General features: G+C 37.1%; 1 protein-coding gene across 4 annotated transcripts; it reads right to left on the minus strand.

Annotated features, from left to right (window-relative positions):
• Positions 1-6,244: 6,244 nt before the first annotated feature.
• On the minus strand, positions 6,245-15,867 carry LOC148879941 (voltage-dependent chloride channel 1, chloroplastic-like). Of its 4 annotated transcripts, XM_088961714.1 has the most exons (5): positions 15,382-15,863; positions 15,020-15,191; positions 12,563-12,730; positions 6,877-7,083; positions 6,245-6,648 (listed from the first exon to the last, which is right to left on the minus strand). In XM_088961714.1, the coding sequence occupies exons 2-5, from the start codon at positions 15,101-15,103 to the stop codon at positions 6,472-6,474; spliced, it is 636 nt and encodes a 211-aa protein (XP_088817840.1). In that variant the 5' UTR covers positions 15,104-15,191; positions 15,382-15,863; the 3' UTR covers positions 6,245-6,471. The 4 variants fall into 4 exon arrangements, with proteins under 4 accessions (XP_088817840.1, XP_088817839.1, XP_088817838.1 ...); XM_088961713.1 differs by having other exon boundaries at positions 15,020-15,867; XM_088961712.1 differs by lacking the exon at positions 6,877-7,083 and having other exon boundaries at positions 15,020-15,863.
• Positions 15,868-16,396: the final 529 nt, after the last annotated feature.

Raw genomic sequence — 16,396 nt, forward strand, 5'->3', positions numbered from 1 at the left:
GTAGGCCCCATCTAAAGAGTAATAGAGAATCCCAATACTAAAAGATGAGCATGATTGGATGATCGCTACTGTATCTGTATGTTTTGTTTTATTCACTTCAATGTGGTAAAAGCATCCCAAACAGATGCCTAAAGGTTCTCAGATTTCTGTTGAGTTCTGGTGCAGGCTGTCTCTTGGCCAGATTCTGTTGGTGTCGGACTCTGTTGGTGTGGGATGCAAATGCAATACCTTACGCCTCTCGTCTTTGAGGAGAGCAGCTTTATTTCTAAGCTTTCAACCAAGGTTATTAAAACTAAACCGAACAAGGGTTCAATTTGTGGGTTGAATTGTCTGATCATTCGAAATGAATGGATAGTCCATTTTGATAAAATAAAAAATAATAAATAATTAAAAAAAGCTAAAACCATTGGATGATTCAAATGTTTGGGTCAACAGTTTCTCGATCAAATCAATGGTTTTTGGCGAAATAATGGTTCTAGGATAAAATAGAATTGATCACCTGACTGGTTCCTGATTTTTCCGGTCCAACCATTTGGTCCGGTCCAGTTTTGAAAACCATGCTTTCAACAATGTTCTCCAAAAGCGAGAGTTTAAGCTCCATTTATTTGCAATGCAAATCTAAATGGGATGTAAACTTTGCACCTGGTTCAAATTTGTTGATATTCCATCAAATGGAAAATTTATACTCTTTGTTTTATTTGCAGTTGAGCACAAATTTTGCATCCCGAAAATGAAAATTTTGTTGGACCACTTCTTATAGGGAGTAGGGACAATATATTTTATTTTCCATTCTACCCCTCTCAAACAAACAACTTCTTGTTGTCATCTTCTCTTATATGAAGTGGGAACATCATTTTATTTCCAATCTTGCTCCCCTTGAACAAACAAAACAAAGTAAAAGTTGAAATGAAAATAAACCAGAATTTGCATTCAACCTATTTACAATCTCATACATTTACACAAGTTAAAAAGAAATTTACACTGCTGAAAAATAAATCCTTAGGCTGTATTCGGTTGCAAATAAATTTGCATTGATACAAAACTATGACAGTGCAAATGATTTGAATAAAATCCTGACCATTTTGTTTCAAATTTTTGCTTGTTTTGGTTTTGTAGTTACACGTAAAATGATACAAAATTAAATCAAGTACAAAAATTGTATAAGGCTTAGATTTGCACCGTAAACAAATAGAGCTTTAGGTAAGTATTAAACAAATGGAAAAAAACAATCATGAACAGGCTACAAATTTTAGTGTTGTCAATGGGCTAGTTAGCTTGGGCCTAGATCGATAAGACAACACACAAACCCTATTCCAACGCAGAACAGCATAGGGTCAATGGATTAGGTAACATGGTCCCAGGCGATCATGGGCAGGTTTATCACTTTAGTCTTTATGAGGTCTCACCCTATAAGACCATTGTAATTCCAAGTGTAGTGGCACATTTTAGCTTAGTAATTTGAAAACAAACGAGCTAATTCTCTCATTTTTCAAGATACCTTACATGTCTCATATTAAATAACAATCTTATATTATAGAAAACTATTACAAGTGAACCATCACACAGCATAAAGAAAACCCAATCTATTAGAGTTAGAACTTTTGCACATAAAATCCACATCTCAACCAATTATGTGTAAAAGTTAAGATTTTTTTCAATTTTTTTATTTTTTATATTTAATAAAATATATTTATCATTACATTCAATCAATGTCTTTTGTTGCAAGGTGCAATGATGCATCATAGTTTTTGCCCAAACCAATTTTATGCTTTATACACTTATAATTTTGTATCGCTTATCATCAATACATGAACAATATACACTTGCATACATTGTTTTCTAAAAATTTCCTAGTATTGAGAGGCAGCACAAAATATGCATAGCAATGTTTATTATTAATAAATCTAAATTCTACCTAGAATAGATAAAAAGATAGATAGATAGATATACACATAATGAGTTTAATTAATATTCTAACCCCATTATAACAAGTGCATACACAACCTCTATATAATAAGGCTAGGGCAGTTCAGGTCTATCAGTCGTTTTTTTTTTTTTGGTAAAATGATCTATCAGGTTGATCTAGAGCATTGACATCCCTATATAATATATAGACCTCCAAATGTTCAAATGTGACAAAGATTCAGGTGACACTTTTTGCATGTGTTTGGAACCATGGGCGTTTATTGAATAAACACTACTGCATAAGTGTCACTTGAACATTTCCCCCATTATGTAGATTCTAGATTCGTACACAGAGATTTGAAAAGGCAAACATTGATTTATGTGTACGTCTACCGTTAGGGGAAACTTCATTTTAGTACTTCCCACAATGGGTAGCATTTATTCATTGTTTTACTGATATAGTGTCTAATAGCACCTAAATGTCAATAAATCGATTTATTACTGCTTTTCTCAATTTTACAAATAAATCAAGTGTAAATATTTAATGAATAGATGCCCTTAATTTCAAACACATACTTTATGAATGTCCTATTCATTTAAATGCATTAGTAAGGAATCAAGATAAAGTAGATTAAAGGGAAATCATAGAGTTGTCTTGAAGCATTTAATGTATTTAACAAACTATGAACAAAATGTGATAGCAGGACCAAAATTTAAAGAAGCATGGGAATCATAGAATCCTGTTTGGTACAGCTGCAGCCTGCAAGTGGAGTACATAATTTGAAGATTTGCAGCCTGGGCTGGGGCCCTAGGAGCAGGACCCTTCAACTCGCACCCAGAGAGGAATTAATTTGGTATAGCCACGCATCATGTAATGGCTTTTCGAATAGGAGTGATATGGGTCAAAACTGGTCTTTGCACATGTGATAAGGGCTATAGTTTGGGCTAGGACAGGCATAGTTTGAGTCTGAACTGCCCAGGCCAAGCTTGATTATAAGTCTATATATTTTATGTATAAAACACTATATATAAAATTTATTTTATATATTATATTAATATAAATATTCTATATAATATGAAGTATTTATGTGTCATGTTATAATATTTATATAAAATATAAAATATAATATATGTAAAATATATACAGTAATAAATATATATATATATATACATTATATATACATGTTATAATATTTATAATATTTATATAAAATATACAGTAAAATATATATATATATATACATTATTATAATATAATATATGTAAATTGTAATGTATTAAAATATGTAATTTAAAATAACATCTGCTAGTTACCTATTATTAGATCCATTTCTGGATCCCCAATAGGAATGAACCTCTGAGCATGTAAAAGTAGATCATGTATTGAATTTATATGCCAGATTGTTCTTACACGCTTGAAGGTGGGTTTGTATTGGGGATGTAGCAATGGACTCGCTAAGAGGAACCTGTAGTCTAAATGGTATGGCTGTATAATAAAGCTGGCTGAATAGGCTCCAGGTTTTTTTTTTTTCTTGATATTACTCATTACATACTAGTCCGGATCTATTAGGCATAGTATTGTAAGTACGTTCAATAAGCACTTAATAAATATTCTGAAAATTGTATCAAAAGTTGTTTTTAATCCTTTTTCAAGGATAAACCAGGAGTATTTTAAGAGACAGATATCAAAAAAATACATTCTAAGTACTTACTCAATGTTCTCACCTTGTGTGCCTACCTAATCCAAACTGATTATACATTCCAGGAAATTAAGAGGTGGGGACAGAGCTGGGTGTACATGAACTCCACTGACCTAGTGACCTTATTATGGAAAGGTTGTAGTTACGTAATTTGATCCCAGTCTCCACACCAACGGTCTTCTGCTCAACTAAATGATTTATTGCTTTTAGGACTCAGTTTGGAAGGAGTGCAAATACAAATATGTATTTTGTATTGCTAAACCTGTATTTGCACACTACATATTTATATTTGTATTTTCCCCAAACTGAAGCTTAGTGAACGAGTTATTGATGAGTGTATAATTTAATGGCTGAGGCTGAAGTTAGAGTGATTAATATATGATATTTTATTATTTAATTATTCCTTTTCATTAAAAGATATGGCAATAAGTGTTCAATTCATCAACTTCAGCAGCCATTGATAACAGTTAAAGTTGTTGAACTACATTAAAGAAAAAACTATTATTTTAGTTTTTAGTGAATAAGTTTTTAAGGAAATTTTTTTCAAAGCTAAATTTTAAAAGGAGGTTGTGGACTCCTTCATAACTACTGCTGAAATTGGTAAATTACTTTACCCTTGAATATTTTATTTATTTGATTATTTAATCCATTAAAAGAGACAATAATATTAAAAAATCATAAAGCAATAAATCTTCCCGTTCAGCTACTTCAACCATTTCAGCTGTTTAATGGGACCTTTAGTTGTCATTCCTTTTTATAATAAAAATAAATAAAAATCAGTGTTTTAAGGCACCAACCAGATCATACAGTTGACTGACCTTATGAGATTTTTTTAATGACTATTTTCTTTTTAAATTTGGAGGGACTAATCATGCAATTAATCAGTAAAAATCGTGACCCTGTGAGCATTTCAGTTTTATGTCTGATATAGGGATGTCAATGGGTCGGGTTTGGCATGGGTTTGCCTTAACCCTAACCCGTCGGGTTTGGCATGGGTTTGCCTTAACCCTAACCCGACCCTACAGTGCCTCAACCCAGACCTGACCCGCCCTGCCTTAAAAATGCATAATTTCTGAACCCAACCTGACCATATAGGGTCTAACCCAACCTGACACCAATCCGATCCAATCAGTAGCATTTCAATTGTATTTTTTTAATATATTTTGAAGATCTAAAATCCATTAATTTAAGTTAGGAAATTGTTTTATACAATTTAATATGCACTTTTCCCATTTAGAAAAAGAAAAAAAAATCAAAACTGACATGTAAATAAATCTTAAACTTTTAAGCTATAAAGTTAGAAGTCAAAAAGTTACAAGAGTATTTTGTATATATACATGGTATCATGACCCAATAGGGCGGGTCAGTCAAAACCCAAACCCAAATTGGGTTGAAGAATCAAAACCCTAACCAAACCCTAAAACTAAATATATTGACCCTAACCCGACCCTATAGGGTTGGATCAAGTCAGATTTACCATTTAACCTGATCCATTGGCATCCCTAGTCTGATCCGAGTCTTGCAACGTTGACAGAAGTTATCTCAAGCGATCGTATGGTTATGTACTGCACGAGCAACCAACAATGATCAAAACATCGTATGGTTGGAATTCAGAATCAACAATCAAGCTTATATACCCACATTAGTATTAGAACGAAACATTTTGATCAAAATAAAAAGAGAAATGGGCCTAAGTTCTGAACCCACCCAAGGTCAAGATTGAGTGTGTGTGTGTGTGTGTGTGCTATATAATAGAGCTAAATTTTGGGCCCATGCCAAAATTTTGGGCATATAATAGAGCTAAATTCATGTGTGTGTGCTATATATTAGGGCCAGATTCAGGTTGATATAAGGTGGGCCAGACTCGGTCTACCTAAGGGTTAGGTCCAAGCCTAACTTAAAAATTAAAGAAAAATAAAAATTTTGGGCCCAAGCCCAACTGTAAGCTACTTGGGTCAAAAGAACAAGAACAAAAACTCATACAATCATTAATACGCTATTTATGATTTATCAGCAAAAATACTATCAAAAAAAATTGTTAAGACTCAATTTAGAAAGAGTATGAATACAAATATGTATAGTATAAATACATACAAAATAATACAAAATGCAAAGTTTTGCGCTCTACATATTTGTATTTGTACTCCTACCAAGCTAAGCCTAAAAGATTAAGAACTGCTGAAAATTAAGATTTATAAGATTTGAGCAGGCTGCTTTCTTTCCCACCGTTGAAAACAAATTGATTCCACTCGGAGTGTGAAACATTGGGCACAGAATGTAGACTATAATTTTTTTTATTAATTAAGTGTGTGATCAGGGCAAGGTTCTAATTATGAATGGACTTATCGATCTGCAATCTGTATCGAGAGGCGTTTTATATTATTTTTTCAGTTTTTCTCAAACCTGTTCAGGGGGCCAATGTAAGGCCTACCTATCCCGTAAAACAGGTCAACCCCAAAACACTGCATATTTAGTATATCGGTATCCAATGATGCCATACGTATCGGCCAATACAGACCCATACGTTACCAAATTTTGAACCCTGGATCAGGGTCGTCAGTCGTCACTCGTGAAAAGGACGAGCTTCATTAATTCAATTCCCCCAAATTTATTGGTGAGTGGTTAGCAGCAATGATAAATTCCCGAATCATGTTGCTATGATATATACAAACGAGTCTTTGTAAGAAAAATACAAATAAGCAACAGAAATGGGTTCAGGGAAGGTAAGTTAATTAATAAATCCTGATGTCATATCTAAGTTGTGAGGTTTTTAATTACAAATGAACAAAAGCCAAGACGCTGTTAATCGTGTAAACAAACAGCTGGCTTTGAAATTTGACTTCCTGGGTGCTAACATATCTGCTGCTCAAGAGTTGGGCCGACCATTTGATGAGTGATCACTGGAATGACACTTTCTCTTTGCGACAAGTTTTCCTTGAATCAAATGCTCAAGATTGAGTGCATCTCGAATGCTATCATGAACCAGGTTGCATAAGTCATCAAGGGCTAGCATTGGAAAGGGCTCCTCGATTAGAACACCAACCTAGACAAAATCATGGTCGGTTAAAATATTTATTTTTTCTGCACGAGAAACAGAATAACCGATATGTATAACTGTATACATGAAAAGTTCTTTTCTACACATGGAGAAAATCTAGCAAAAAAACATAGAAAGGAAAAGAGAAAAAAAAAGAAAACCAAAAATGTACAAGTCACCTGAGAAGGAAAAGAGTTAACGAGGACAAAGGTAAAGAACTAGTGTGTGTTTTACCTCTTCAATGCAGAACAAAGAGGCTGCGCTGATAAAAGTGGCAGGAACAACAATCCAATTGCAATCATCCCAAAGTATGATAGGAAGAGTGAGATGCCAGAGGACCAAAAACCTTGAAGTCAAGCGAGTGTATGAGAGAGGTATTGGAATACCCATAAGTTGCTCACAGACACCAATTCCTTCATGGAAACAAGAGATTTTTGACTCCTGGCATGGTGGTAAGTGCAAAAACAGTGAAAAGACTAAGCAAATTCTCTCTCTATAACATTATTACTTTTTAAGTAGAGATTATTGGCAAACTAGCAGAAGGGAGTTCCTTCTCAACACATAATTGCAGATGTGATTTCTAAAAATATTTCTTACAATTAAGATTACTCTTCCAGAGCCAATACAATCTATAACACTAATGCCAATTGGCCCCTTCATGTTATATATATTAGTGTGGACAGTTGACACACGGCAGTTAGGTTTGAACCAAACCTGCTAAACTGGCAAGACAAGCTGTACAAGATCCAAGATCGATCCAAGAACCCAACCAACCAACTTCTCCATCCTCTATAAATATGTAAACATGTTTCATATTTAATACAGAAAATATAAAGAGTTTTCTGGATACTCTGTTTTCGCTCAGTCGCGTTTGTCATGGTATCAGAGCCTTGACAACGAACAAGACTCGCTTCATCCCTTCCCGCTGCGTGAGTTCCCTTTTCCTGTCGGCTGAGTTCCCTTTCCCGTCAGCAAGTAGCCATCATTCTGGTTTCTTGCCCACTCACCGGAGACAACTACTTCACTTGGTAACGTGCGATGCGCATTGCTCTTAGGGCGAAAAACAAATACCGATTCATGGATGGTTTGTTGCAGAGGCCAAGTCTGTCTGTGGTGGAAGAACAGGCATGGATCAAAGTTAATTCCATGGTGATAGCGTGGATCTTCAACTCCTTGGCTCGTGAGCTCCACAAGAGCGTCGCCTACACAGAATCAGCAAGAGAGATGTGGAAAGAACTTGAAGAATGCTTCTCTCAAGGACAAGCTACAAGATTCCATCAACTCAAGCGAGATCTCTCCAACCTAAATCAAGGAGATCTCCCAGTTGGTTCCTATTTCACAAAGCTAAAAGGTCTCTGGGATGAGCTGGGTAATTTGTCGCCCATTCCTAATTGTGATTGTGGGATTAACTACAGTGCAATCAAAGAAATAATAGCAGATCGAGAGAGAGAGAGAGAGACTACCAATTCTTGGTGGGACTGAACGATGTTTTCAATAATGTCAAATCCACCATTCTGGCCACAGATCCACTTTCTACCATTAATCGAGCCTATGCGCTCATAATTCAAGATGAGAAACATCAAAATTTGATGTCTCAGAAGACCACCTATCCTCTAGATGTTGCTGCCCTAGTTGTCTCCAGATCTGGTGATCGAACTTCCAACCCTTGGCCGAGAATACAGTATGAGCACTGTAAGTGCCTAGGTCACTCTAAGGATAGGTGCTATGAATTGATTGGATATCCTGAAGGCTGGGAAAAACGGAAGCCAGGTTGTGGAATCAAGACAAATGCTGACTCTACTAGTGGCTCACAGGTTGCTACTACTACAACTAGTGGCCCCTCCCAAGCCTCACCAATATCTCTTACACTTGACCAATATAACCAACTCCTGCGCTTACTGAACACCGACACACAGCCCATATGTGCTTCGAATATGTCTAGTAAGGCTTTTTCAACTACAGTTGGTTCTTCTGATTGGATTCTTGATAGTGGGGCATTTGATCATATGACCCCAATGAAAGCTTTATTTCTACATCATGAACCGCTGCCTCTCCTTTATCAATAAACTTGCCAGATGGCTCAATTTTCTTTGCCACTCATAAAGGCTCAGTCATGATAATTCCAAAATTTCTTATTCGTGATGTGTTATATGTTCCTAGTTTTTTATTCAACTTGTTGTCCATAAGTAAACTCACCATACAGTTACATTGCACTGCTATTTTCTTTCCTACTTCATGTGTAATCCAGGACCTAGCATCCATGACCGTAATTAGCAAAGGAATGCTGACCAATGGAATCTATTACCTTCAGCCTGCACATCCTTCTGTAGCTCTCTCAATCACTAATGTAGACGGCTATAATGCCTAGCATAAAAGACTTGGACATGCGTCAGCAAGGCAATTATCTCTTCTCTCTAATTACAACATCACTCCACCAAAACATGCTTCTGACATTTGTGAACGGGCCAAGCACACTCGCACTCCATTTCCAATAAGTGCATCTCGAGCCTCTGCTCCATTTGATGTGATTCAATGTGATATTTGGGGTTCCTACCATACTCCAACACATGATGGTGTTCGTTTCTTCCTATCCATTGTTGATGAGTACAGCCATGCTACTTGGATCTTTCTCATGAAACACAAATCAGACACATACTCTTTCTTTGTCTCATTTTGTAATATGGTACGTACACAATTTAATACAATTGTTCGTGCAGTAATATCCAACAATGGTAAAGAATTTCTATCTGGGCCCATGCAGTCCTATTTCATGAATAATGGTATCATGCATCAACGTTCATGTGTTGATTCCCCTTAACAAAATGGCATTGTTGAGAGGAAACATAGACGTCTCCTTGAGGTGGCTAGATCATTGAGATTCCAAGCTTCCCTACCGTTATCATTTTGGGGAGAGTGCATTCTAACTGCAACCTACATCATCAACTACTTACCTGCAGTTCCCTTGCAAGGAAAAAGACCCAACGAGATGTTATTTGACAAACCTCTTAGTCATGAACATTTCCACACATTTGGGTGTTTATGTTATGCCCAAGAACGACCTTCCAGTAAGGACAAATTTGCCCCACAAGCTTCTCATTGCATATTCGTGGGTTACCCTTATGGTCAAAAGGGGTACAGGGTGTACAACCTTGAAACTAGCCGGTTCTTTACATATCGTGATGTATCATTCTATGAAGATACATTCCCAAATTCCCTTTTGAACAGCAACACACAACACCATTGGACAGCAACCCGGACATTGTCATTCCTTTACCACAAAATGATGATCCATTCATTGACCCAATAACCCACCATCATGTTGCTGATGCTAACCCCATCATGGATCTTGTTAGCACCTCCCTCACCGACATCAATGATCCAATTGTACATTCAGGGGAGCAACCCACAGAACCCTTAATTGAAAGTTCAGAATACATATCCACCATAAATCTACCTGAAACCAGTCCTGCCCATAACACTCATGTTGAGTCTTCACATCCACGACGTGACAGATGACAGCCTGTGCACCTAAAGGATTATATTTGCAACATGCCCACTTCCTTAACTACTCTGAATGCTACATCTTCTTTGCCCCCGGAACCAACTTCTTATCCCCAAGCTATCAAGGATCCCAATTGGTGTAAAGCAATGGATGATGAAATTGATGCACTAGAATATAACCATATATGGACAATTGTTGATCTATCGCCTAGCAAGAAGCCCATCGGATCCAAATGGGTTTACAAATTAAAACTTCGGGCTGATGGCACAATTGAGCGATATAAAGCTCATCTCGTAGCCAAGGGTTATACCCAAATTGAAGGTGAAGACTATCATGATACATACACACCTGTTGCAAAATTGACAACACTTCATTGCTTGTTGGCTCTTTCTGCTATTAAAGGATGGGCATTACATCAATTAGATGTCAATAATGCCTTCTTACATGGTGACTTGACAAAAGAAGTATATATGTCCATCCCCTTAGGATTTCCTAAACATGCAAAAGAATAAAGTATGTAAACTTCAGAAATATTTGCATGGCCTTCAACAAGCGTCCCACTGCTGGTTTGAGAAGTTTGTTGATGCTCTTCATAAATTTGGATTCACTCAGCCTGTGGGACATTACTCTCTTTTTATATCTACACAATCTGGCTCCTTTGTGGTTGTTCTTGTCTATGTTGATGACTTGGTCATTGCAGGAGACAACCCAATTCGAATTGCTGCCCTCAAAGCCCACCTCAATGAATGCTTTCATCTCAAGGATTTAGGCCCACTTCGGTATTTTTTGGGCTTGGAAATCACTAGGACAGACTTGGGCGTTTCTGTTTTCCAACATAAATATGCCTTGGATATCATTACTGAGACTGGAATGCTTAAGGCAAACACGATATCTCATCCCATGGAACAACGACAGTTTGTGGGTATGGATAGCCCATTACCAGTAGATCCTTCGCAATATAGAAGATTGGTGGGCCACCTCGTGTACTTGACCATTACACGGCCTGAACTCAGCTTTCCAGTTCATATGCTCTCACAATTCCTACATGCCCCATGAGAGGAACACATGCAGGCTGCAAAAAGCATAGTTCGATACATCAAAGCTGATCCAACACAAGGCGTCTTCTTTTCTTCCTCCTCAGCTTTGTCACTTCATGCTAATTGGGGCCACGTGTCCTTTAACATGTCGCTCCACAACTGGATATGTTACTATGTTGGGATAATCTGTTCTCTCATGGAAGACTAAGAAACAATCAACAGCCTCCCGTTCGTCTGCTGAAGTTGAATATCGGGCCATGGTAATGGCTACAAGCAAGTTGATCTGGCTACTACATGTTCTTCATGACCTCACACTCTAATTGGAACAACCTATCCAACTCTTTTGTGACAGTCAAGCGGCTATACACAGCCACCAATCCTGTGTTTCATGAACGAACGAAACACATCAATATAGACTGTCATTTGTACGGGAACATGTACAGAAGAAGATCATTCAACTACGACATCTTTCTACTAAATCCCAGCCAGCTGACCTGTTCACCAAAGCTCTCGGGGCTGACCAATTCCATTTTCTCTTATCCAAGTTGGGCATATCACAGGCTCCAACTTGAGGGGGGGTATTAGTGTGGACACACGGCAGTTAGGTGGTTAGAACCAAACCTGCTGACCTGGCAAGACAGCTGTACAAGATCCAAGAACCCAACCAACCGACTTCTCCATCCTCTATAAATATGTAAACATGTTTCATATTTAATATAGAAAATATAAAGAGCTTTCTGGATACTCTGTTTTCGCTCAGTCGCGTTTGTCACTATATACTTTTTCTTCTTCTTCTTCTTCTTCTTCTTCTTCTTCTTCTTCTTCTTTTGTTCAGGAATTTGTTAGGCCTTATGTTTCATCTTCTAAAACTATCTGTATGATTTCTGCTTTCTGTGATGGATCATAAAATTTCAACTTCAGATGATGATGATTAATAAAATGAGTTGTAAGGGATGTGGTAGGAAAGGTCTTGGTTGGGTGGTATGGCCTGCTCTTTGACTACAAGCCTCAGCCATGTCTCAAGGGGTTTTTTTGCGGAAAAAAGAAAACATGTTAAACAACCAGAAATTTCTTTTTTTTTTTATCAATAACACTTTCATTAAATCATCAGTAGAAAATTTACAGGAGGAAGACAAACACACTTATCTTCCAAGAGCCACAAAGAGCCTCATAAAAGGAAAAAAAGAAGAACAAGGGAAAAGAAGAAAAGAAGACACTAAAGTTACAGCTTAGCCCAGCCAGAAATTTCTTTTAAGGATTCAAATTTATTCTTATATACATAGAACATGCAATAGGAAAAGGTGAACAAAGAGATCAGATTCCACTAACTGATTGAATGTTTTAAACAATAGATAATGATTCCCAAGCAAAAAGAAATTACCAAGACAGTACGCTTTGAGTCCTCCAAGTGTAGCAACCGAATACTTTGAGAGATGAATTCAATAATGCAGCGAGGACGATGTTTTGAGCTGAGAACTACCACAAGATCATCTTCTTCAAGCAAACTCTGCATATCTTTCTTGATATCTGATCCATAAATCACATGACACTGCATTAAGAAGAATATATTCTTTAGGTTCCTCTATGTTAGGTGACATCCAATCAAAAGCCAAAACACAATAATGTGTGACAAAAGGATGACATTTACTGCTCTATTACATTGAAATCAATTAACCATAGCTTAAAAAGCATCTCTAATCTTTTGCAGATTTTTAGGGAAAAGTCAAAAGGGTCATTAAATGTTCCTCGTCCATCTTGGTCCCAAACAATTCGTACAATTCAATTTCTTGTAGGGGGGTAGAAAAATTAAGAGTAGGACGGATGTCCTGAATATATGCTGGTGAACAATGAAGATTGTAACATTTACAAAACACTGCTGGAGCTTCTTTGTTTTTATTTATTTATTATTATTATTTTTTTTTTTTTTTTTTGGGGGGGGGGGGGGGGGGTCTTTACTTTTTCCTGATTAAATGAAGAATTCTTAAAGAAATTAAAAAACAGTTAAACAATAATGTGTATGTAAACACTTCTGCATCCATGGAGCAAGTTTTTCCTTTTAATTGATTGCTACCTTCATATTGTTGCCTTCAAAAGTTACAGCATTTATATATGTCTATACCAGTTGTAATTCCTTGGCAGATGGATATTCTTCTCGTTAAAGCACGACAGAAACCTTATTAGAAAATAGGATCTTGCATCTGCTACAATGACCACTTCAAGTTCAAAATATCAGGTGATGTACTTTTTAGTTGGGTCTCTAGCATGCCCATGTTTTACTAGATCATCTCAAGATAGTCTATAACAGTGGCTCCAGCCAATGCAAATTCCAAAATTGGAGTGATACTACTGTGCACAGTCAGAGTGTAATCATTTCTTAAAGGATTACTACTTTTCTTGGGACACTATGAATGCTAAAATTTCAAAATGCATCACCCAACCTAAAGTCTTCACTAATTTCCCTTTTGTCCTTGATGCATAATATCAGAATATAAATTACATGCACCTTTATTTATCCCACCAAGAACCTTTTGCTGCAATTCCAAGTCATGTTTATCATCCAAATATGCTTGGGTTTGTTGTTATTACCATTTTCCAGTAACAATCTCAACCACCATTCCCAATTTCTATTAAGTCAAATTGCTAACCAGAAATGGAAAAGGTGAGAGTGTAAAACAAAGTAGACATGCTGCGTTGCAAATAACAAACTTGAGAAACAGTGGCAAATATCACAAATGTGAACTATAGATGAATAATTATCTAAAGTAGCAACCGTTCTTTGAAATTATTTTCACAGGCCAAAATGTGCATGCCTCTCTTCCTTTAAAACAAGAGAATATTGCCCTAATACAGTACATGAAATATAAAAATAATGCTCCTTTCCTAATACTGATTTAAGAATAAGCGGATGCTGAAGGTCAGCCACCCAGATTATTAAATATAGAGTTAAGATGGCAGCAGAAGTATTCACTCAAGAAAATACTAAGGCAACCTTTCTCTACCACCACAAGGTTGTCAACTGCCCATCTATAAGTATTAGTTTCCCTTGATTATATGCCAAAATGCTTATGCCATTTGTCTAAAGTAGGACATTAGATTGATCCTTCAACAACACTGACATGATAATTGTATAGAATGAAAGAAATCCTGTTAATTTGAAGGTGCTGTCATTATGATCTTATTTTAAAACAGGACCATATGTGATTTGATGACCTGAAATATCAGTTGGAAGATGCATATATGAAAACCAACTAACTTATCTTGTTTCGTCTTAGCAGTATTTATATAGTTCCCAAATAAAATCAATTCAGGGTGCAGTTATGCAACTCCCTTTTGTACTATTTTTCATCAATTCCACTCCCTCCCCTTACCCCAAGAAACACTCTCCACTCCATTGGTCTACGGAACTGCAACAATGAAATTTTGCAAACTTAGATACAGAAAAGGGAACATGAGGTGGTGGTTTGGTCACATGCAGAGAAGATCATCTACAGAACCAGTAAGAAGTGATATGTTACAAACAGTGGAAATGATTTAACGGCTCGTCATTTAACAATGGATATGGCACTGAACAGCATGCAATGGCGGAACAGGATTCATGTAGCCGACCCCATATAGTTGGGATACGACTTAAATGATGATAATGATGATGGTGATGATGAGATGCGGAAAAGAGAACACTGCTGAATCGAAGCCACCAACACCCATATACTCTGTCTGATCAAACTTATCCTAACAGACTATGTAAGCACCAGAAACAACATAAGAAGACCTGCATAAATCCAACAGTGGTGATTAAAATATCATAAACATGACAATTTAAGCACTGAAATCTACTGACCTTGAGGGCAACCGGAAATGCCATGATATACTGCAATAAGGCTTTCCTCAGTGTCACGTCACTTGAACTATTTACACTGGCCATCACCTGCCGAGCAAACTCATTTGTACCGGCAATCACCTTCGTCCATGCCTTCCTCCCCTCTTCAAACCTCGAATAGGATGCCTCCGTTCTGAAAACCAGTAAAAGTGCAAGAGCGGGTGCCGTCAATTGATATGGCAAAGAAGATGCTCTCAACAAGGGAAAGAACTCCGGCAACCAATGCAATGAAACGGCCGAATTATAGCTTGCAATAGCCACTGCAACAGACGTGAACACAAACACTGGTGGTATCAAAGAGAGAATCACTCGAGAAGACATACTCGACAATAGGTGGCGGACATGGCGGAGAGAGCTCCGATGCTGAACCCAGGTCTCATGGTCATAGAGGGATCTTTTTTTCTGCATTCCCCGTTCCTTTATACCGTCTGCCCAGTCAGGGACTGACCGAAGAATTGAGATAAAATGGCGGGTCTGCTCAGAGTCTGAAGATTGGGCGCAAAGAACTCTGAAGGATATTTTGCTGGGCTTCTGGGGAAGTGGGGAGTGCAATCTGAGTACTTCTTTGGGAGTCAAATGAGAAGAGGATGATAAATTGGCAGGAGATCGAATAGGGGTTGTTGATTTTGTCATTTGTGGAGGTCTGGATTAGGATTTGGGTAGAGAAGGGAAGGGGAGGAAGAGTGGGGAAATAGAGGGAATATGTCTTTTGAGTTTGAAACCAGTGAAGAGTGAGCAGTTCGGATCTCCGACCCACCGCTGAGAACATCTCTTCTTGCGGGTAGATATCTGAATTGAAGAGTGCGAGCGTGTTAGGATGAAGAAGGCAACATGAAGCGGTTGTTTGTGAAGGAGAACTTTACACATGTTCAAATACAGTTGGATAAAATAAAAGTGGAGAAGTTGGTGGAAGTTACGAAGAAACGTTCATTTACGTGGTTGCCCCTGGACTGATTTGCCCAATTCAGCCAAACACTGGCAGAATAGAGCTGTAAAACTGGCCCCTCAATAGCTATAAACAATTATATAAGGAGTATTTATGTATTTTGGCTTTGGGGGAGAAAATGACAACAATGTCCTCCAACAGCTATATAATAACTAGTTTAAAGGACATTTAGGTAAAGTGGTAAAATAACTTTATAATAATCAAAATGCCCCTCTCGACAACTAAAAAATAACTAGTTTTTGGGTTTTAAAGCAATTAAATTATTTTCAATTCCTATAAATAGCTCTATCATCCACCATTCTCATCACACCAATTCAACAACTCTCTTCTCACATTCTCTCAATCTTTCATACATTTTCATTCTCTCTTTATCTTCCAATTCTCAACTTTAT

The sequence above is a fragment of the Nelumbo lutea genome, chromosome 1, assembly GCF_056320005.1.
Source record: "Nelumbo lutea isolate HS-2025 chromosome 1, American lotus-T2T, whole genome shotgun sequence".
NCBI classification, from domain to species: domain Eukaryota; kingdom Viridiplantae; phylum Streptophyta; class Magnoliopsida; order Proteales; family Nelumbonaceae; genus Nelumbo; species Nelumbo lutea.

Excerpts from the sequence above, each read along its gene's own strand:
- LOC148879941 (XM_088961713.1), bottom strand. The coding sequence starts at position 15,691 with ATGACAAAATCAACAACCCCTATTCGATCTCCTGCCAATTTATCATCC. Across the intron at positions 12,731-15,019 it reads CATTTCCGGTTGCCCTCAAG|TGTCATGTGATTTATGGATC; the intron begins GTCAGTAGATTT and ends TTCTTAATGCAG. Across the intron at positions 7,084-12,562 it reads ACTCAAAGCGTACTGTCTTG|GAGTCAAAAATCTCTTGTTT; the intron begins GTAATTTCTTTT and ends CCACCATGCCAG.